This window comes from Phaethon aethereus (genome assembly GCF_964289735.1).
Source record: "Phaethon aethereus genome assembly, chromosome: 19".
Lineage (NCBI taxonomy): Eukaryota > Metazoa > Chordata > Aves > Phaethontiformes > Phaethontidae > Phaethon > Phaethon aethereus.
Genome location: NC_138595.1, coordinates 4,855,765 through 4,874,080, shown reverse-complemented (window position 1 = coordinate 4,874,080; position 18,316 = coordinate 4,855,765). Strand labels below are relative to the sequence as shown.

Sequence of the window (18,316 nt, the reverse complement as noted above, 5' to 3'; positions counted from 1 at the left end):
TTTAGGACGTCTGCATTAGCTTTTGTATGAGAGATGCAGTAAAAGCTCTGTCTTTCGGGGAATCTTGAAAGAAACCGGAAAATAGCTAAATAAAGAAAATGAAGGGGCAGAGAGTCCAAGTTGAAGTTCAGCGCACAGGAAGATGTGGCTGCTGAGAATGATTTGAGGGTAGCTCCAGACCTGCTGTAGTGTGAGGGATGGTACGGTACCACCATGTCCTGGAGTCTTCCATGCTCCAGCAGCTGTTACTTTTCTAAGCAGTATAAGTTCAACGTTTTGTTTTTAGGTGGTATTTGGAACTACAGCTGCTACTGCAGCAGCAAAACTTGGCCGTGAGAATGCCTTAGTTTTCTAGTATGGCCAGTCAGTGCAAACAAGATCATTAGAAAGGTCACCTTGTTCACAGGATCAGAATTTGGCCATAAGCATATGTTTAACTACAGCTATGCCTTGCAAGAGAGTCCCTGTGAAGAACCTCGAGTGTACTCTGTACCCCCAGTAATCTTTGAATTTTAAAGAAGTTAAGTTTATAGGTGGGCTGATTTTAAAACATCGGTTTCTGTAATCACTCTAACCCACCTGGTGAACATAGTACATTCTGGAGTTCAGTTGTCATGAGAAGGGAAACTGGGTTTCCTCTGTGCACCTGAGTGCACCCTTGTAATAAGCTATGTGACTCGCAAAGAAAAATCCCACCGCCTAGCAGCAAGGGAGGATGTTTTCTGACCATTTAAACTCGCAACCATATTAGACTACTTTTTTCAAAATATTCCCTTTTCACTGTCCTCCTGCTGGAGCTGGCAGCGGTGGGAGTGTTGCTACACACAAGTCAGAGTTTTCTAGCTCAGCTAGGGCTTTCAGTTGGGTGTTTATTAATATATCCGTGCGCCACGAAACATGGCTTCCGCAAGCACACTCAGCCTTGTTCTGTTAGGAAATGTGTGAAGACAAGATTTAAAGGTTTCTGTTTGTTTCTGTTCCGTAAGGGTCTTGTGTTATACTTGTTACCAGTGATACAGCCACATTTATTTGTCAGTGACTACGGTAGTTGGAGAGCGAGCATCAGGAGACGTCTGTTCTCTCCTCAACTACTTATGGCTCATTTTGTGAATTAGGGTAGGTGATTAAATTCTATATCTCAGACTTCCCAGTCTTTATCTGTCTTTTGTTAAGTGCTCTGTGATGTGCAAATGAAAGATGCTGCCTTGATAAAGAATATGAGAATGCAGAAAACATTCATGCAGGCTGTGAACGGGGCACATCTGCCCAGCTCTTGGAAAGCCGCCCATTCAGCCATTGCTGTTGCCAAGTTTGAGCCTCCCCCTCACATACAAGTAAACACATTCTTTATTTAGGGCTTGAGGACTATGTTAGTATTTCATCACTTTGATAGCACTTTGATCAGGGGCTGAATCAAGTCGTAATTGTTAATGGCACATTCTCATTAAAGCATGTATCTGCTGTGTAATACCAGAAGAATAACAGTGGTCAAATACACCGATTACACTGTCTCATTGTTCTGCAAATCCATCCCTCTGTTAGACTTCCTGAGACAAGGAACTATGAAATCAGTTATGAAACACCATTTTAAAATACCAATTAATTCTGTTGTAGGTGCTGGAGAAATCATATTTCTGCCATTCTGTAACTGAAAGGGACCAGATAAGGTCCTTCCTGCTGCACATGGTGTTTCACACCATCTAGAAAGCACTGGAGAGAGTCTCTTTGTTTGGGGCGCCGTGTGAAAAACATTTAGCTCCTTAATAATCCATATAGGACTTTGAAACTTGCCATCCTACCTTGTATCTTTCTACTTGACATGAAAAAGAGGGGGAGAATGGAAAATGTAAACCTATGTTCCTTTAATACTCTTGAGGTTTTGTTTCATGACTGCATAAAACTATTGTTTAGAGAATTTTTTGTTGTGTAGCACTGTTCAGGGATGGTTCATGTTTTGTCTTACAGAATATTGATATTACCAACTTCAGCAGCAGCTGGAGTGATGGGCTGGCCTTCTGTGCTCTCCTGCACACGTATTTGCCTGCACATATTCCTTACCAGGAGCTCAACAGTCAGGATAAAGTAAGTTTTGTTGTACCTGCTCCTATACCATTTGCAGAATTTGCAGTGAAACATTGTCCATTTTGATGGATATGTGGTGGAGACACAGCGTTGCAAGATCTTGATCGATACAAAATAAGTAGGGGGGAGCAACAGTAAGAGAGGAGTGTCAGTTGAGAACTTAGAAAGCAAACAAGCTGGTTGAAAAAGGGAAGGAAACCAGCAGTGAACTCCCAGAGAGAAATGCAGGGACTGCTGGATAAAGAGTTAGTGACAAATTGCCTGAATCCGGTGAGTGCAGTGGATAAACATGAAGACAGCATCCCTTTTGAAAGGCTACAGCATTTCTGGACTCCTGAGTTAGCTGCACACATTAAAAGTGCTGTATCAGTAGGCAGACAGATCATTCATTGAACTACTTGGACAGCAATGTATCTAGAAGTCAGACCATGTCAGCACATTCCAAATATGTTTATTAAGATCCTCACAAAGGGGAGGGACCATGGATTTACTGGATTTACTTCAGACAGCTAGTATCTATTACAATAAGAACTATACTATCTATAGGAAGGGCTTATATTAGTTAACACCTCTTCAGAAACCTTTCAGTCATAATAAAGACAGAACCTCAGTGCTGGGATTTTTTTGCCCGGTTCTAATCAGTTTCACAAGAACCTATTTGTCAAAAACAGAGGGCTGTAGCTTGGGCAAACGTAGATGAACTATTCAAAGACGAAGAACTTCTTTGTGAGTGTACCTTATTAATACAAAAAAGTATCTATGTGAAAGTACTGAATCTAGTGGTTTTTCAGTTTTCAAATATACCTACTCATTTAAATGTATTAACCAGATGCAAGGTAGGGTTCAGGAATCATGTTTTGATGATAATCCTTTTGAACTTTTGTTGCATTTTTGCAGAAGAGAAATCTGCTGTTAGCATTTCAAGCTGCTGAAAGTGTAGGCATCAAACCCAGCCTGGTGAGTGACCTTCTTTTAGCAAGGGAAGATTTGCTGCATACACTGTTCCAAAACCTTTGTTGCCATGTGGCCAGTCAGTCAGCTTGCACTGAAAATGTTCACATAGTGCTAGGGAAGGCTGCACCACCGTCTCTGAAAGTTCATAGCGTTAGGAGAACTTCCGAAAAGAATTTGTCGAATCATAGAATTAATATAATTTGAAGGAGCTTCTGGAGGTCATCTAGTATTGAAATGAAAGTATTGATTATGTGCTCCTCTTGGAAGCTGATTCCAGATAATTCCTATTTTCATGGGCAGACTTGCATGTTAGACCATTTTCTTTCTTTTCATTTTAGTGTTTTAAGAAACAGAAGGATCATTTGTTCATTAAACTGTTTAAAAAGCCTTTTCTAAAATCAACAATATGATGACTAGGAAGAGATCAGTTTAATATGAAGGAAAAAATACTATGGGGTTCATGAGCTAAGTACAGAACCAGAGATATGCAAAGCAGCAGCAATTTAAATGAGGTTATATAGAGAATTGATCTTTGCAGATGGAAGAAATCTTTTTAGAATGTAAAATGCACATGGCTGTTTAACTAGTTTGTTAACAAGTTTCACAGTTGCACTAGGCCAGTAGATCATTCCCCTGGACTTTTATACTGTATATGGCTTTAAGGAGCTCTGGAATGGACGCAGAAGTAGTGTTCAATAGCCACAGCTACTAGAGGACCCAGTGATGTTTCCAGCAGTGGTGCTTGACTGAGTTTTGACAATGTGTCTGTCCTGTGCAGGAGCTCAGTGAGATGATGTACACGGACCGGCCAGACTGGCAGAGTGTGATGCAGTACGTTGCCCAGATCTACAAGTACTTTGAGACCTGAGATGCAGAGCAAGAGGTGGACAGAAGTGGGGAAGAGAACAAAGAATGCTACAGATGCACTTGATCACTTTAAAAATCTGCTTGCTCCTCTTCCACAACCAACGTAAGCTCTTAGTTTGAAAGAAAGCTCTTCCATAATTTTGATTACATCTGGGACTGCAACCAAATAAATATCCATTGTCCATCTATACAAACCAAATTAATCTGTACTTTTATTCCCACATGGAAATCGCAAAGCATTTTTGAACACACATGGGATATTTCTGAAGAGGATCCCTTGTGCTAAACAATGTTTGCCTCAAACCAGACTCCACCAACAGGAGACCTGCTACAAAATGAAGTTCCAAATCAATGTGGACTATGCTGGCACTCAAGGGAGGCTGGGAGATTAGTATTAATACAAAAGCTCACAAAAATGCTCTTCTTGCCAAAACATGCTTAACTCATCCCAAATACATGTTGTTTTCTTGCCTCCGTATATTTTATAAAATGTAACAGATGCACATAAGCCTGTAGAACCTTAACGTGAGTTATTCTCACACATCTGACCCAATAAGTATAGTAGTTTGCTTGTCATAGTTCAACCAGCAGTATAATAACAGGGTCATTTGTAACTCGGAAACCATGCTCTGTTCCATCACCAGTTAGTGAAAGGACTCTACAAGATCCTGTTGGGTGCTGGGACTTCATTTCAGATCGAACAGAGGTAATCTCTTTGAGGAAAAATAGCTTTATTACTACAATGTCATTACTTGATTACTACGGGAAGCCAGAGCTCGGTTTCCCAGCTGACTGTGCAGGCACAGTTATTGTAGGAATATTGTGAATGCAATCTACCAGCTTTAGTTTGCAGGGTGCCAGTAATCGGGTGATGACTCTCTAAGCAATACAGTGACATCTCAGTAGTTGATATTTTTGTGGATTGGGTGGAGTAACTTCTTTCTTCAATGTTGATCCTGTATAATCAGCACAGATACGTAATGGCTCTGTAGAGGCATGAATCTGGAGACAGCCTGTGCCCTGCCAGTCTGGGCACTGTTACACACTTGGAAGTGATGTTACCCTGTAAAGGAGCACAATAATTTATTAGTACCAATGGAACTTGCAACTTCACAAGTTACAAAGAATGTAACTGGAACCCCTCTCTGTGTCATGGAAATCTCTAAGGCGCCAGAGAATAGCTTTCCAGCTCAATAATACTGTTAGTAAAATGTCTGAAAGATACTGTTTAATTTCCATTATACCATTTCTCTTGTTTCACCTCATGAAGTTAAATTTTCTGTTTGTCTCCAAGGATAGTGGGATCAAACAGGCTGCTTAGGTTGTTCTAGGAGCAGGTGTTGGCAAGCATGCTTTGTACGGGACCTCATAGAAGGCTGCCTAGCTGCTTTAGATTGTGCTGGTGGAAGAAAGTTGTTTAGTTAGCATGTTTAACCCTGTGGCCAGACTTGACGCTTTGTGAATGTTAATCATAGGGAGCTAGGGATCATTTCTCTCTTACAAAAAATAATAGCGTGTGCTCACTGCTCTTAATGCCTAAAAAAAAGCTCATGAAACAGAAACAAGCAGTTTCACAGAAGAAACTTGGTTTCAGGTTTTCTGGGGTTTTGCAGGTGGCTGATCTCAGCCTCTGGCTTCACCACAGTGCTTTGTTGTCTGTTTGTTTTAACACTATTTAATTAGTAAATAACCTATTAAATACAGGATTAAGGGATAGCTGACCGTGGCCAAGGTCAGTGAATGTATTGAACAGAAAGGAAGTTGGAGGAATACAGCGTATGCCTATTTCGTAGGAGGAGAAAAGCATCACTTGCTCTTAGTTTTAGTCTGACACTTATTCTAATCTGCCGCCCCCAGGAAAGTCTGATTCCAATCTTTTGAGTGTCTTGTGTGATAAAAAAGGACAGTGGCACGCACTTACAGTGCCCTGGCACTCTATGTGTCAACCTATACTGTGAGAAAGCAGTTTTAAATGCTGGCCAGAGTTATTTCTGTGCAGAAGAGTGCTTTCTAGATTGAATTAACTCCAGTATTTTTCAGCATACACTCTGCCATCCCTAGAGAACATAGGATGAGTTGCTCTAAGTGTTCTCAGATACACGTCTCCTGTTATGTGATAAGATGGAAGAGAAAAATAGCTGCTAAGCGGAGTTCATTTAGGAGGGCGGTCATGCTGCAGAGCTCCATTGCCTTGTGGCTGCAGCAGGCTCGTCTCCCTTGAGGAACATCCACTGGCAGAGATCCCAGTTCTCTCCAACAGGCTGTAGTTCAAAGTGTAGTGAAGTCAGCACAGAAAATTCCATATTCCTCAGTGGGCTTTGGATCGGGCACTTGCAGGGATGAGAAAAACTGTTTTAATTCCCACCGTCTGGTAAACATTTCAAAGTCAGAGGGCTCCACTTGATCTAAAAAAGAAAGATAATCTTAACCCTCTGGTCACTGCAAGCGTGTGTTCCAAGTGACTGTCAGATGTACACTAAATACATATGTTTTCTAATGTGTCGGGATCATTTGCTTCAAGCACTGTTCTGACATTTCTTCTAATCTGTTTCTCCAAGACTTGGTCTAACCTTACAAGCTGTTCTGTTTGATCTAGCAGCCTTTTTTTTCCAAATTATTTTTGCAAAGCAATGTTTCTGTCATCTCCTTGCCACTTATTCTCCCAAATCCCTCAGTAGCATAGACCAAACACTAATTCTACCCAATTCTAATGGTATATTCTTAAAAAAATTTTACCTATCTAGGAGTTAGAACAAGGAGCTGTCTGTCAGTAGGGAAGGGGATACTCAGTTTCACCATTTGCTCAGTGTTATTTTTCAGCCCTCAAACCTGGAAAACATCGCATTTTGAAATGCTGATACTTTGAGCGATGCTTTTCCAGATTATTTTTTGAGATTAAGAATATTGTTTATTTGTTCACTTAACTGTGAGGATATTGTGTAATTTTTCTTCCTTTTGAACGTTGCACAGTTACATTTCTAGACCTGGATTTTCAGAAATCACTGTTGTTTTTTCGTGCTGCCTTAAAATTGAATATGCATTTAAATTTGTCCCACACAAGATGCTGCAGATCAGCCTAATTTTCAGAAAATCTCCAGGTCCTTGTAAGACATCTCAAATTTGAACTGCAAAATTGAAGTTTTAGCTGCCTTTAAAATTAGAGAGTTTGTTAATTAAGTTAAGCTAGAGGGTATAGGGATAGTCTTCATAGAAGTTCTGAGAATCCTCTGAAAATGTGCTAAAATGGAACATGTGATGATATGACATGGGTGTTGTATCAGTAACAGTTTGCCTAAACTGCCTAAATCCTTTCTGCCTTCGCCTCTTAGGACTAATGGATCTTTCCCTGATGCAGGCAAATGAAATCTTTTCACCAAGTCACCATATGCTCCCTAAATATACAGTCACTCTTAAACATACCTGCAGATGCTTGTATGTGTGTACTTGGGTAGTCTGGCAGACTACAAGAAACCAAACAGCTGATTTTGGATGAGCATGTGAGAAGAATGGCTAGGATGGGGATTTCAGAGAAGTTCCATGGAGGGATATCGTGTCGTGTGATTGTTGTACTATAGCTGTTAGAGAGGGAAGAAGATTAAAGTGTGAAAAGTATGCAGTCTGACTCCCAGGATTTCTGGTGTGTCATAGAAGGTACAAATTGTTTCATGGCTTGGGAAGGTACAGAGGCATTGAGAAGAGAGCCCAGATTCAGCCCTCTAAGAAGGTCTTCTAGAAAGGCTGATGAGCTGTTTCTGAAAGTACGCAACGATTGCTGCTGAACGGAGTGAAAGTCCAGTGTGTGAGGAGAGGGGCATATATGGGACATACGTACCTGGGCCTTTGTGGACAGCAAAGGACATCCCTTGAGATCTCTTCGCTGACTGTCATCTTGAGTGACATTTCTCCTAAGAGTGCAGCCTGGGCTGGATCTCAGAAGATGAGGAGAGAAGAGAGCACAGGGCTTGCTGCCTTTGGCAGGTTCCCCTCCCTGTGCCTGTGACAGCCACGGAAATGCAAAGGGGACAAAGATTTCCCGCTTCTTCCTGTGCTGCAGCAGGGCAGCCATACCGAGCAGAGTGATTTTTGACTTATGCACGTTCTCCAGTTTCCTCTCTCTGAGACACATTCTCCAAGTTTTGGCAGGTTTTCTTTTTTGTAATTCAAAGTTGGTTTTTACAGGTTTTCTCTATGCTTTTTCTTGCTTTGTATGCACAACCAGTTATGTGCAAGTTCTCTGCCCAAACCAAAGAAGTGCACGCTGGCAGAATGATTGGTTCTTCCCTGGTTGGTTCCTGACCCGGAACTCTTCAAAATTTGCCTTTTTGCTTTGCTGACTTCCTTGGCAATGAGAATATGATGTTGGCTCATTAGTTTGTGTTTACCTCCCTCATCTTTCTGTGCTTATGGCACCGGGTCTTCCAGCGGGAAGTATCTGACGCGGCCAGCTGTTTGCAAAGCTGTGCCTTGTGTATCTGATAAAAGGCAGGGTCAGTATGGGATGAGATTATGCATCTTCCTGTCAGAAGAGGGCTTTTGCCTAAAAAGACTCAGGGCACTGAGCATTAAGACATTTTTAAACCCAGCAATAACTTCTACTATGCTACACTATATTGGTTTTTACCAACTCCAGTGCCATTTAGACTCACTCACCCATAGGGTGTAGAATCAAGCTTATAACTGAACTGCAATTAACATTTTTCTCAACTGACGGTCTCTACATTTTTGACTCGCATGCGTGCCAAGTTCCACTGGGCAGTGCTGGACACGATGTTTTTATTGATTGTTGGTCCAGGCTTGACTTTGTCATATGGGATAATCACCTCTAACAGTCAAGTACTTTTAGCTTTCTCCATTGGGTACAGATGTTACATCGTAATCTAATTTATACAAAGAGCACATTAGAATGTATATACTAGGCATTGCCAGATTTGGACATGCTAATATTTAAATATTAACATTATTAAAATGTATGATGCAAAAATCTGTGTAATATTTCTAATAAATCTTTTTCTGTTTCTGATGTTTGTTGTAATATTTCAAATATCTACATACAAAACACTCTTCTGCAGTCTGACGGGAAGCACGACTCCCAGGAGAGTTTTTAGGAGTCTCTGGTTCACTGATTCTCCTACACTGGTACCAAAGAAAATTTGGTCAGAATCTTCTTTTCATAAATACATTGAGTTCTGTTTTTTTTAAGTAACTTAGATGCATTTGGATGCCTTTCAGAAGATTGTCTTGGGGATAAAGGAGTGCAGTTTCTGAAACAAACAGTATTGAAGAGGAAAGGAAGTAGGAAATCATCCCTCTGCAAGGCAAGGAAAGAACACAGAAGAGATCAGTATGTGTCTGCACTAGGAGCTCTTAAATGACTAAAGGACTAAGAAAGAAGTAGTCAAAAAGTGGAAGCAAGGACTCATGACTAGAGCAAGTATAAAAATAAGTCACCAGTAAGCGAAGAGGCAAGATGAGTTACAGCTCACAGGGTACAGCCCACCTGGTGGACAGCGACAGGACATTACACACGATGCAGAGGGAAAGCGAAGTTTGTGTTGGAATGTCAGGTAAGGCTGAGTTACGGAAAAGAGGGCAAAAATAATGACTCCCTGTCAAAACCAGAACACCACGCAATGACGTTCATGGTGACATTTGTTATAAACACTCTCCATGGAGTAAAGGGGGGCTTCCTAAATTTGAGATTGTATCTCTGGGTAGAATTCCTTGTTCCAGCCTGCACACAAGAGGGCTGTGGAGGCCCACCTTGGTGCTGAGGGATTCAGCCCCGTGGCGGCTGCGCTCCAGCCACTGTCCAACCTAGTGGACAACCAAGTACAGAGCTTTAAAAGATGCTGGGATCAAATTCCGGAATACTTTTCACAGAGGCTGCTTTTTTCTCATGATGGTAGTGGCAATACTAGAACAATCAAAATTGCTGAGTCAGCAAAGAAGATAAAAGAAATGGGCATTTAAATCTCTTCAAGCCTCTCAGGTGCGTTTGTGTCCAGCTGGGTAGATGAAACCTTATGGGAAAAAGTTGTCGTTTACATAATCCAAACTACTTTGCCTTTCCCCACCTAAGTATCATGTTTCAGCCCTGGATTTTTAGTGCTGGGCTAATCCTTCATTGTGGCCATGTCACAGGCAAAGCAATGTTTTGATGAATTGTCTCGTCCGGGTAGCTTTATCTCATGGACAAAGTATGACCACATGAAACACTGAACTAGAGTTTCTAATTTTTTCAAGCTGCCACTGCACCTTGGAGGGTTTGCTGTAGCTCACTTAGAAAGCACTATACTCCATATTCGCACCTCCGTGGCCTTCTGCAAAGGAATTCTCAGAACCAGCCCCGTCTTGGTATCTGGCAATCTCACCATCACCAGGAGTGCCGGCTCGTATTATGCTTATAGGCTTGTATTAAGTGTAAAGAGCAGGACTCTGACCGCTGAAGTGCATTGGCTGTGTGACCTTGGAATAAGGCAGTGCATGTCTGTCTGTCTAAATTCCCAATCCTTTCGTTGATCTGTTTTCTCTGTCCTTTTGTCTGTCCCTGTCTTTTTTAGCTATAAAACCTTTGGGGCAATGGCTGTATTTGCTAGGAGTTTATACAGCCTCCAACCACACGCTAGAGTTAACATGCAGTATTCTAATAGGGCTAATTAATTATCAGACCAGATTGGTTTTGTAATGTTGTTCAGTCACGATGGCGTAAAATCCTGGTTGTCTGGCCCTGCTTGGGGAAGCTGTGATCAATTCAGACTCCCCACCTGTATTTGTGACACAAGTGGCGATGAGCACGTAACGGCAGCGGGTTACTGGTTGGCGTTCACAGCTGTATGTGACTGACGACCTCATTTCCATCTTCCTGTGACCCAACCAGAACTTGGTTGAGATGTAAAGTTGGTAATTTCTGTCTGCGTGTTGCAGTAACTGCAATAATTGAGGTTTTTTGTGGTTTTTGTTTGTGGGTTTTTTTTTTTCCATGAATCAAACTGTTAGGTACGCTTGCACAACATTATTCTTCATGTCTGGTAGCACCCAGCAATTTTTTGATGGGGATAGGCTCTTGAGTCCTGGGGTGTGGAAATCCTTTCTGCCTTGCAGACCAGTGAACAAAAATTGCACACGATGAGTCTTAGTCCCATTCTCTGTCTATAAAGAGATACGAATCTCCTTGAGACATCTCTGTCAGAGTTAATCTGTTCTTTGTACAGTAAGGAGATACCAATGGGTAGCAAGACACCTGTTGTTGCAGCTACTTTAGTTCGTGTTTGCTTTGGTTTTAAAGAAATGATCAAACAAGATATCTCTGTTTGTTGGCTCTTCATAAACCTGTCCCCATAATCCTTGCTTGAACTGTAATTGCTACGAAACACAAAGTCATGCTATCACAGGCTGTGACTCAAAGCTTCAGCCAAAGAACCGCTCATTAAAAACATTTATGTTAAAATGGATCCACTGCTCTGCTGCTTGACTTCAGCCGGTTACCCAAGCTGTGCCAGTGCCTTTGCCAGGGTAAGTATATGCTGGGAGGCCAGCAAAAAATTAACAGCCCAGTAATCAGGATCTACAGCTGGAAAGGATGTAAGACAGTTCTTGTTTTTGCCAGGATTTTCTATATTCAGCCATTTGCCACTATTAATATCTGTGAATTCCCTTGTTATCTTTCAGAAAATAGATACTGCTTAGGAATAATCGACTCTGAAGACCTGCTGTCTCTTGCTGCCAGACTTGGCATTTGCGCATTACTGAAGTAAGCTGTTAGATGCTTACAGGCTCTGCTGTCCCAGCTCTTTTCAGAATATACTCCAGATGCTTTGATTTATTTGTTGGGAAAAGCTGGAGACTCTGCGGAGATTTTCAATGAGTAATATACGTGGATATGTTTACAAGTGGTTCAGCAAGAGACTGAAAATGAAAGTCGAGGCCAATATTTTCCCAGGGTTATTTGTGGCTGGTTGCAGATAGGGTGAGATGACAGGATTCAGGACTGCTCTGCTGCTTAGTATGCTTTCACTGCCAAGTGTCTCCTAAAGCTTAAAGAATATAGATTGGGGTGGAAAGAATAATTCCCTTTCTGACTGGTGCACATTCTTCTGTTTGAGATGGAGAGGGTTTTGTTTGTTTTATCACCACAGTGCCTCTGACCCCATCATGAACCAAGACCTCCCTGTGAACACACATGGATTCCAGCATCTTGAGGTTCATGTTCACTTGGAGCCCCTGGCAGAGACAGGTGAAAGCAAAATGCCGTGCCCTGATCTATATTCGAAGCTGAAGACAACGCAGACGAGGTAGTCTAAAGTTTAAAGCCCAGAATGAGCACTACGAGTCTCGCATTCCCCAAATGGTCAGAGACCTTCCACGGGAACAGAGGCAGGTGTCCTAGTCACAAACATGGTTTCAACCTATGTGAACCCATTTGTGGTTCCATGGCATGTGATGAAAAGGAAACTCTTGTTTTCAGGAAAAGCTTATTACCATATTTTTCAGCCTCCCCCATCTCTGAGCCAATCCTTCCATGTCTCCCCTTAGTCATTAATAATGCTCATTTTACCCAAATTTCCGAGGCTTCCGTTACCTAAATGGATGCGACCTCAGATCGTGGTTCTGTTACGACTTCTGAACAGCCCTGCTTGCTTACTCTGAGTGGCCATTCTGACTCCTAGCAGGTCTTCCCAGAGACACTGGGCTTCAAAATCTTCAGGGACTTCATGCTTTCTAGAGACCACCAGAAACTTTCCTGGAAGAGCAGAAGTTTCTGTAGTGCTGTAATTCAGAATGGCCATGTTTTCAATTGGGCTTTTTAAAGAGTGTGTGGCTCAGGAGAAAGGAAATGAGATGTTAGCTGCAGTACGGAGGGAGCAGGTCCTTCCTGACCTCTATATTGACCAGCTTCCAGAGCCAGGCAATCATCTTACCCCATCTTCTTAGGCTGTCCAACTATCAGTGTCACCAGTGTATATAAAGTAACAGCTTCATATCTCTCCTCTTTTTAGGTTGCAGTAGCTGTAGTGATGTTTGGGCAGGAGGTCAGTGCAGCTGAGCATTAGGTGAGAAGCTGTCCTGTTTATCCACATGCTTGAAAGCTACAAGCCATGATAGATGGTAGAGAAGCATAAGCAATGTAAGTAGAACAAGAAGTCTTCCAGGTGGAGACTTGATGGGCTGCAAAGGTCAGAACCGGGTGGCTGAAGCCTCACAGATACAGTTTTTCAGAATTTGATACTGGAAACTACGGGCACAAACTCTGGGCAGCAGGAACCTGAAGGAAATATCACCCAGAAAAGATGGCAGTCAGATTATGGGGGCAATCAGTGTTTTTTATTGAGCATAGCAGGAAGAAAATGAAAGCTGTAAAATGCCAATGTGGGTAAACATTATTTGCATATCTAGACTGTGAACTGCTGTCCCTTCTTAAGTACACAGCAATGACTGAGGTTTTATCCTTACTCACACATCATGAGTTTAAGCTGGTTAAAGAGAAAGTAACGAGATTAAGAGAATTAACATGGGAGCAAGTGCTTTTTCTAACCTGTTCCACAGACAGCTGTACAGCTTCCATGCAAAGCTCCATTTTGTCACTTCTCTTGCTTAAGAAAAGAAAGAGTATATAGCAGTTCAAACCCTTTTTCCACCTTGGTGTGCTGTAATTTTGGTCTTCAAAGGCAGCTCATCCTTTCTGTCTCATAGTAAGCCACTCCCACGCTCTCATCAAGGAGGCGAAGGAACTCCTCCCGTCAGTGATTCAGCAGGACATGCCCAACATTCTCCCAATAGGATCAAGCTCCTGGGAAGCCAGGCTATCACCATGACTCTGCTTGGCTTTTTCAGTTATAAAACGCCTGTTATTTTCCTTGCCAAAATACAAACCGCAGCCAGGGCAGTTGCAGTGAAAGCAGGGAGCATGGCCTCTTATTTGTAATGCAGCTACCAGTATTCAGTTCAGACAACCCAACAGGCCAGAATAGCACCGCAATAATAACGAGTATGCACAGCTCAGCCCTTGAGAGCAATTGTACTGCCAAGGCCCTGGAGAGCCATTCTGGGAAGGGAGAGTTCAGTCTGAAGCTTGCAAAGGGGCTAGTAATATTAATAATAAATAACACGCCATGGGGTAGCATGGTCCAGGTTCTTCCCCTTCAACTCTTAAGACAGTGCTTTTCATAGCGACTAAGCTAGGAGGGTTTCTGATAAAGTCTTGCAAAGATGGAAACCACACTAACCAAGTTCTTGGGCTTTCACGGTGTTTAGCACTAGGTTTACATAGCAATTTTGCCAACAGTTACAGAGACTGGACAAAACAGAAAACCCCTATATCTTTGTGATGGAGCAATACAATAGGGGCTGTAATAACGATATTGGGGTTCAAACAGGTTTTGAGTGCAAATTCATTGTTTGCTGGCAGCTGAGTGTGGAGCCAGAGCGGGACGGAAAGGTTGGCCCCTTCCTCTGCATTGGGTGGTTTGAATTTTTTGTGTCCATTCTGCAGTTTTCCCTTTGCCACAGCTAAGCTGCCCTTTAACCCCTGAGTGACCTGCATGGACCTGCCCGTGAAGGGAGGCCAGCTATTAGAGGTCAAGGATGGTTTTCAGAGCTCTAGCTGGGACCTGGGACACCACAGGTTCATGGCTTCTCTATATGCTATAGCTGTCCTCTGACAGTTGCAGATAATTGCAATAATAGTAATAACAGATACTTACAAATCTTGGTTCCATCTTGCACAGAGAAAACAGGCTGAAGGATTTGAATTAAATCTAGCTTTTGTCTAGAATTTGAGCATAATTCTACATTCAGAGCAGTTGCGTTGCAGCAATTCAAGTCTTCTCACTGGAGCTCCAAATGTCACATTTCTGCATAAAGCAGAATGGCTTTAAAAGCTTGGGATAAGAGCACGTTTCCCTGCACTGTCAGGGTTTGGCGGGGAGCAGAACCACTTCTCCTTGTTGCTGCTGTGAAACGTTGACTGGGAGTGAGGCTCCAGACAGCTTGGGGAGCAGGCGCTCAGCCAGTTTGTTTTCTGAGGGCCATGAGGCCGCGAAGGTTTTGCCCGGCAGCTTGAGCTGTGAATGAAGCCGTCGCAGGTTGTTTGAATTGCAAACAGCATCACTGCCTGTCCGGCTTCACCCTGGGCTTTCCACCACTGATGTTGGCCTGGAAACGAACCTGACAACGCTTCCTATTGATTTCTCTGGGGAAGTTGGCTCTACCAGCTCCACCAGCATAAACGAGACAACTGGGCCCAGTACCCGCTGGGAGCCCTGTGCAGGTGGGACCTTGCAACCAGGGCTCGGCACCGCAGGGCTTTGTAGGCTCTTGGCTTGAGCTGCAGCTTTCATTTAAAAAGTGCTGCTGGAAGAGGTACTTGGCTTTTCATCATAGGAGGTGGTTAGTAAATAAAATCAAACACAGAGATAAATTAAAGATTTCTTCAAAATGGTATCCCCAATGCCCTTGCCTCCACTCAGCCAAAATCCTTCCTTTTTAATTTCACCGCTGTTTATAGGGGGTTTTTTTTCAGACTTGTGGTCACTTTTTTGTTTTCTAATGAAAGGTGTAAGATATAACCCACAATTTATAAAGAATTCACACACCTGCATTGTTACAAGGTGAGTTCTTGCAGATAATTTCAGCACCAGTTTTAAATTCCAGGATAATATACGTTTATCATCTGGCAATGACCCTGGGGACTAGGAAAATCCAAGTTTGTTGTTCTGCAGTTTACGATCTTACCATAATTTTTCTGTTTTCTTTTCCAATGATTTTGCAGACTTACTGAAGTCTCCAGTATGGAAATAATTTTCTCTGGCATTTCACCCTCTGCTTTCCTTTCCCAGTCTCTTCTAGAAAAACGCCTACAGCTACACAGGGGCAAACCTCACCTTTGGCCATTCGCCTCCATCCTTGTTTACTTCAGAGCCCATCTGGAATCTTTGACATGCTAATGCTCAGCACAGCAATGCAGGCAATAAATATGCAGGCAGCGCCGGGTACTTGCTTCACCTGCCTGCATACCAAGTTAGCCTCAAAACCCCTGTTCCCTTCACCCAGCTCGCGTAGCCTGCGTGTAGTTCAGCCCGTCATCGGCTTTTAAGAGGGCTTTTGTACCTGCTGCATGGTTTACAGGTTATACTGTGCCTTGGGAATCCTTTCTTGGAGTCAGGTTCAGGACAAGCTGCGTCTTGTCCTGCAAAACAGCCCAGAAGTACTAGTGAGGACTTGAGTGGTAATGGGGGTTCGGTTCACCAGGCAGTGCTCGTTCGGCTGGGCTCACGGGGCCTATTTAGCAAGTTGTGGCTGAGGGCTGTTGCCCTGGCAGTCAGATACAGCCACATGACAGACATTAGCTGGTTCTCTGTCCAGCTCTCATGTCCATCTTGCAAATCCCAACCATCGCCACTGCCACTAGCCATTCCCTTCACCGGCGGTCCTTGCAGAGGAGACAAGTACTGAAAAGACGTTAGAAATGCAAGTGCCTCCTGGGGAGACACATGTGTGGAGGCTCGTACTGAGGTGTACGGGCAAGGTCTGGAGGAAGAGAGAACCTCTGAGCCTCCATGGACATAGCAGGGCACGTGCCATGGCATGGAGCTGTGCCACAGCCTATACTCCAGGACAGGGCTTGTCCAGGAAGCCCTGGGGACTGCCTCTGCCTCTGCTCCTTATTTCCAGTCTTCCCCCCTCTATGGGCACTTTTGGGATGGAGCTGCCTCTCTGTGGGAGGCGATGGCTGGCAGCTGCTTTTCTTGTGAAGCCACGAGGTGCCAATGCCCTCTACCACCCGAGAGCCAGTTCTACTCGCTACCGCAGCTCTCGGAGGTCGGTGAAGGGTTGCCAGGATCGGTATGACGGATATGCCTGTAGCAGCAAGACAGATGAACTTGTCTGGCATCCACCTTTTTTTTTCCCCCCTGTTTTTGATATCCAGAAGATGTCTGTGTCCCTTTGAAGACGACACTCCCACTTCAGTGCTTGTTACTCCTCTGTTTAATGTGAGTTACTCAGCTGTCACTGACTCAGGAGCATTTTCTTTGTGTTTGTAGACTCGCCCCTGAGCGCTGCCTGGGCTCCTTGTCGGGTGTGTAGGGAGAGATGTGTGTTAGTGGGGTTCCTCACTAGTTCTTTGTGGCTGGGCCAAGACTACTGAAGGTGTCAAGACAGAGATTGCTAGGGAAGTCCTTACTGAGGCCCAAGACCGCGCAGGGGCACAGAGGCCTCACGCAAAAGAGATCACAGAGGGCTGCAGGAAACGTGCTGCCTCCAAAGCAGCAGCTCTTCTCCCCCGGGGACTGCAGCGACAGAAGGAACAGCACGTACGAGTTTGGTGGGCTTCTGCCAAACCACGGAGACACGGGCTACGGCCGCACCAGGGTCCTGATCCTGGCTCCCACTGCATCGCCATTCATAACGTGGGATCTGTTTAAATCTCCTTCCCTCTGAACAAAAGAGCCAGATTAGTCCTTGCACTTGAAAGAAGCAGATTGGGGCTGGTGCTGTTTCCTACATGAGTACTGAGAGGCAAATCCCTAGAGTAAAATAGAATCCAGGAAAGTAATAGTAATGATGATTCATTTGTCTCTGACGATCTGACATCGTAGCATCCAACGGTGCTCCAGCGACCTGCTGCCGTGTTACTATTACGCTCTGGTTCCTGACTGGATTCCGCAAGCTGCAAGCTTTGGGCTATATTTACTTTGCTAATCGTGTGACTTCCTTGCTCCTTTACAGGCTCCAGTATATAAATATGCATATTATCACCTACAGATTCATCATCCTCAGAGCCCCAAGAGCTGCAGCATTTCACAATGCGAGCTCAGATGATTACTTTACAAGGCCAGCACATTCAGTCGGTATTTAATGGTAGGGTATACAATGCCATATATTTTAAAACAGAGCTCGAAGAATGCAGCTGGAGGGCAGGGTCGGTATCTCGGGCTGGGAATGGGCTCATCCTACTCTTACTGCCAGCAGGATTTAACCACGTTTGGTACAACAGAGCTGAGCACGCTTGTCCTTGGCTCCACTTGCAGCTAAGTTACATTTGGAATAAGTTCAGTTGCATCAGTTAATGCCAGAATAAACCACTGGACCTTGGCAAAGGCTTTGCTGCTTTGGAGAGCCATGAATCTCCATGTAATGCAAAATTCATAATATTCACAGTGCCTTACTACCTGTCTCACAGAGAGACCTTGCCCAGAGCAACCTATTCATCAGAATCTGAAATAATGGTTTCTCTGTCCATGTCTGACTTGATAAACCACAATTTCCCTTGGATCAGCCTGTAAAAAGTACTTCCATGATCACAAAAGCAGATTGTTTTCTAATAAAACGTATCCACTGCAAAAAGTTAATTCTCATTTCACTGAAGTGCTCTAAAGCAGCTATAAAGTGCTGTGAAGGCTTCTGTTGGCACATG

General features: G+C 43.5%; 1 protein-coding gene across 1 annotated transcript in view; it reads left to right on the top strand.

The window, feature by feature from the left end:
- Nucleotides 1-3,904, top strand: part of SPECC1 (sperm antigen with calponin homology and coiled-coil domains 1) — a gene marked incomplete at its 3' end in the record, with an annotated part of 75,174 nt that extends 71,270 nt beyond the window's left edge. Inside the window, exons 12-14 of the mRNA XM_082008628.1 lie at nt 1,966-2,082; nt 2,980-3,039; nt 3,815-3,904. Coding sequence (XP_081864754.1) covers nt 1,966-2,082; nt 2,980-3,039; nt 3,815-3,904 — 267 coding nt within the window. The remainder of the gene's footprint in view (nt 1-1,965; nt 2,083-2,979; nt 3,040-3,814) is intronic.
- Nucleotides 3,905-18,316: the final 14,412 nt, after the last annotated feature.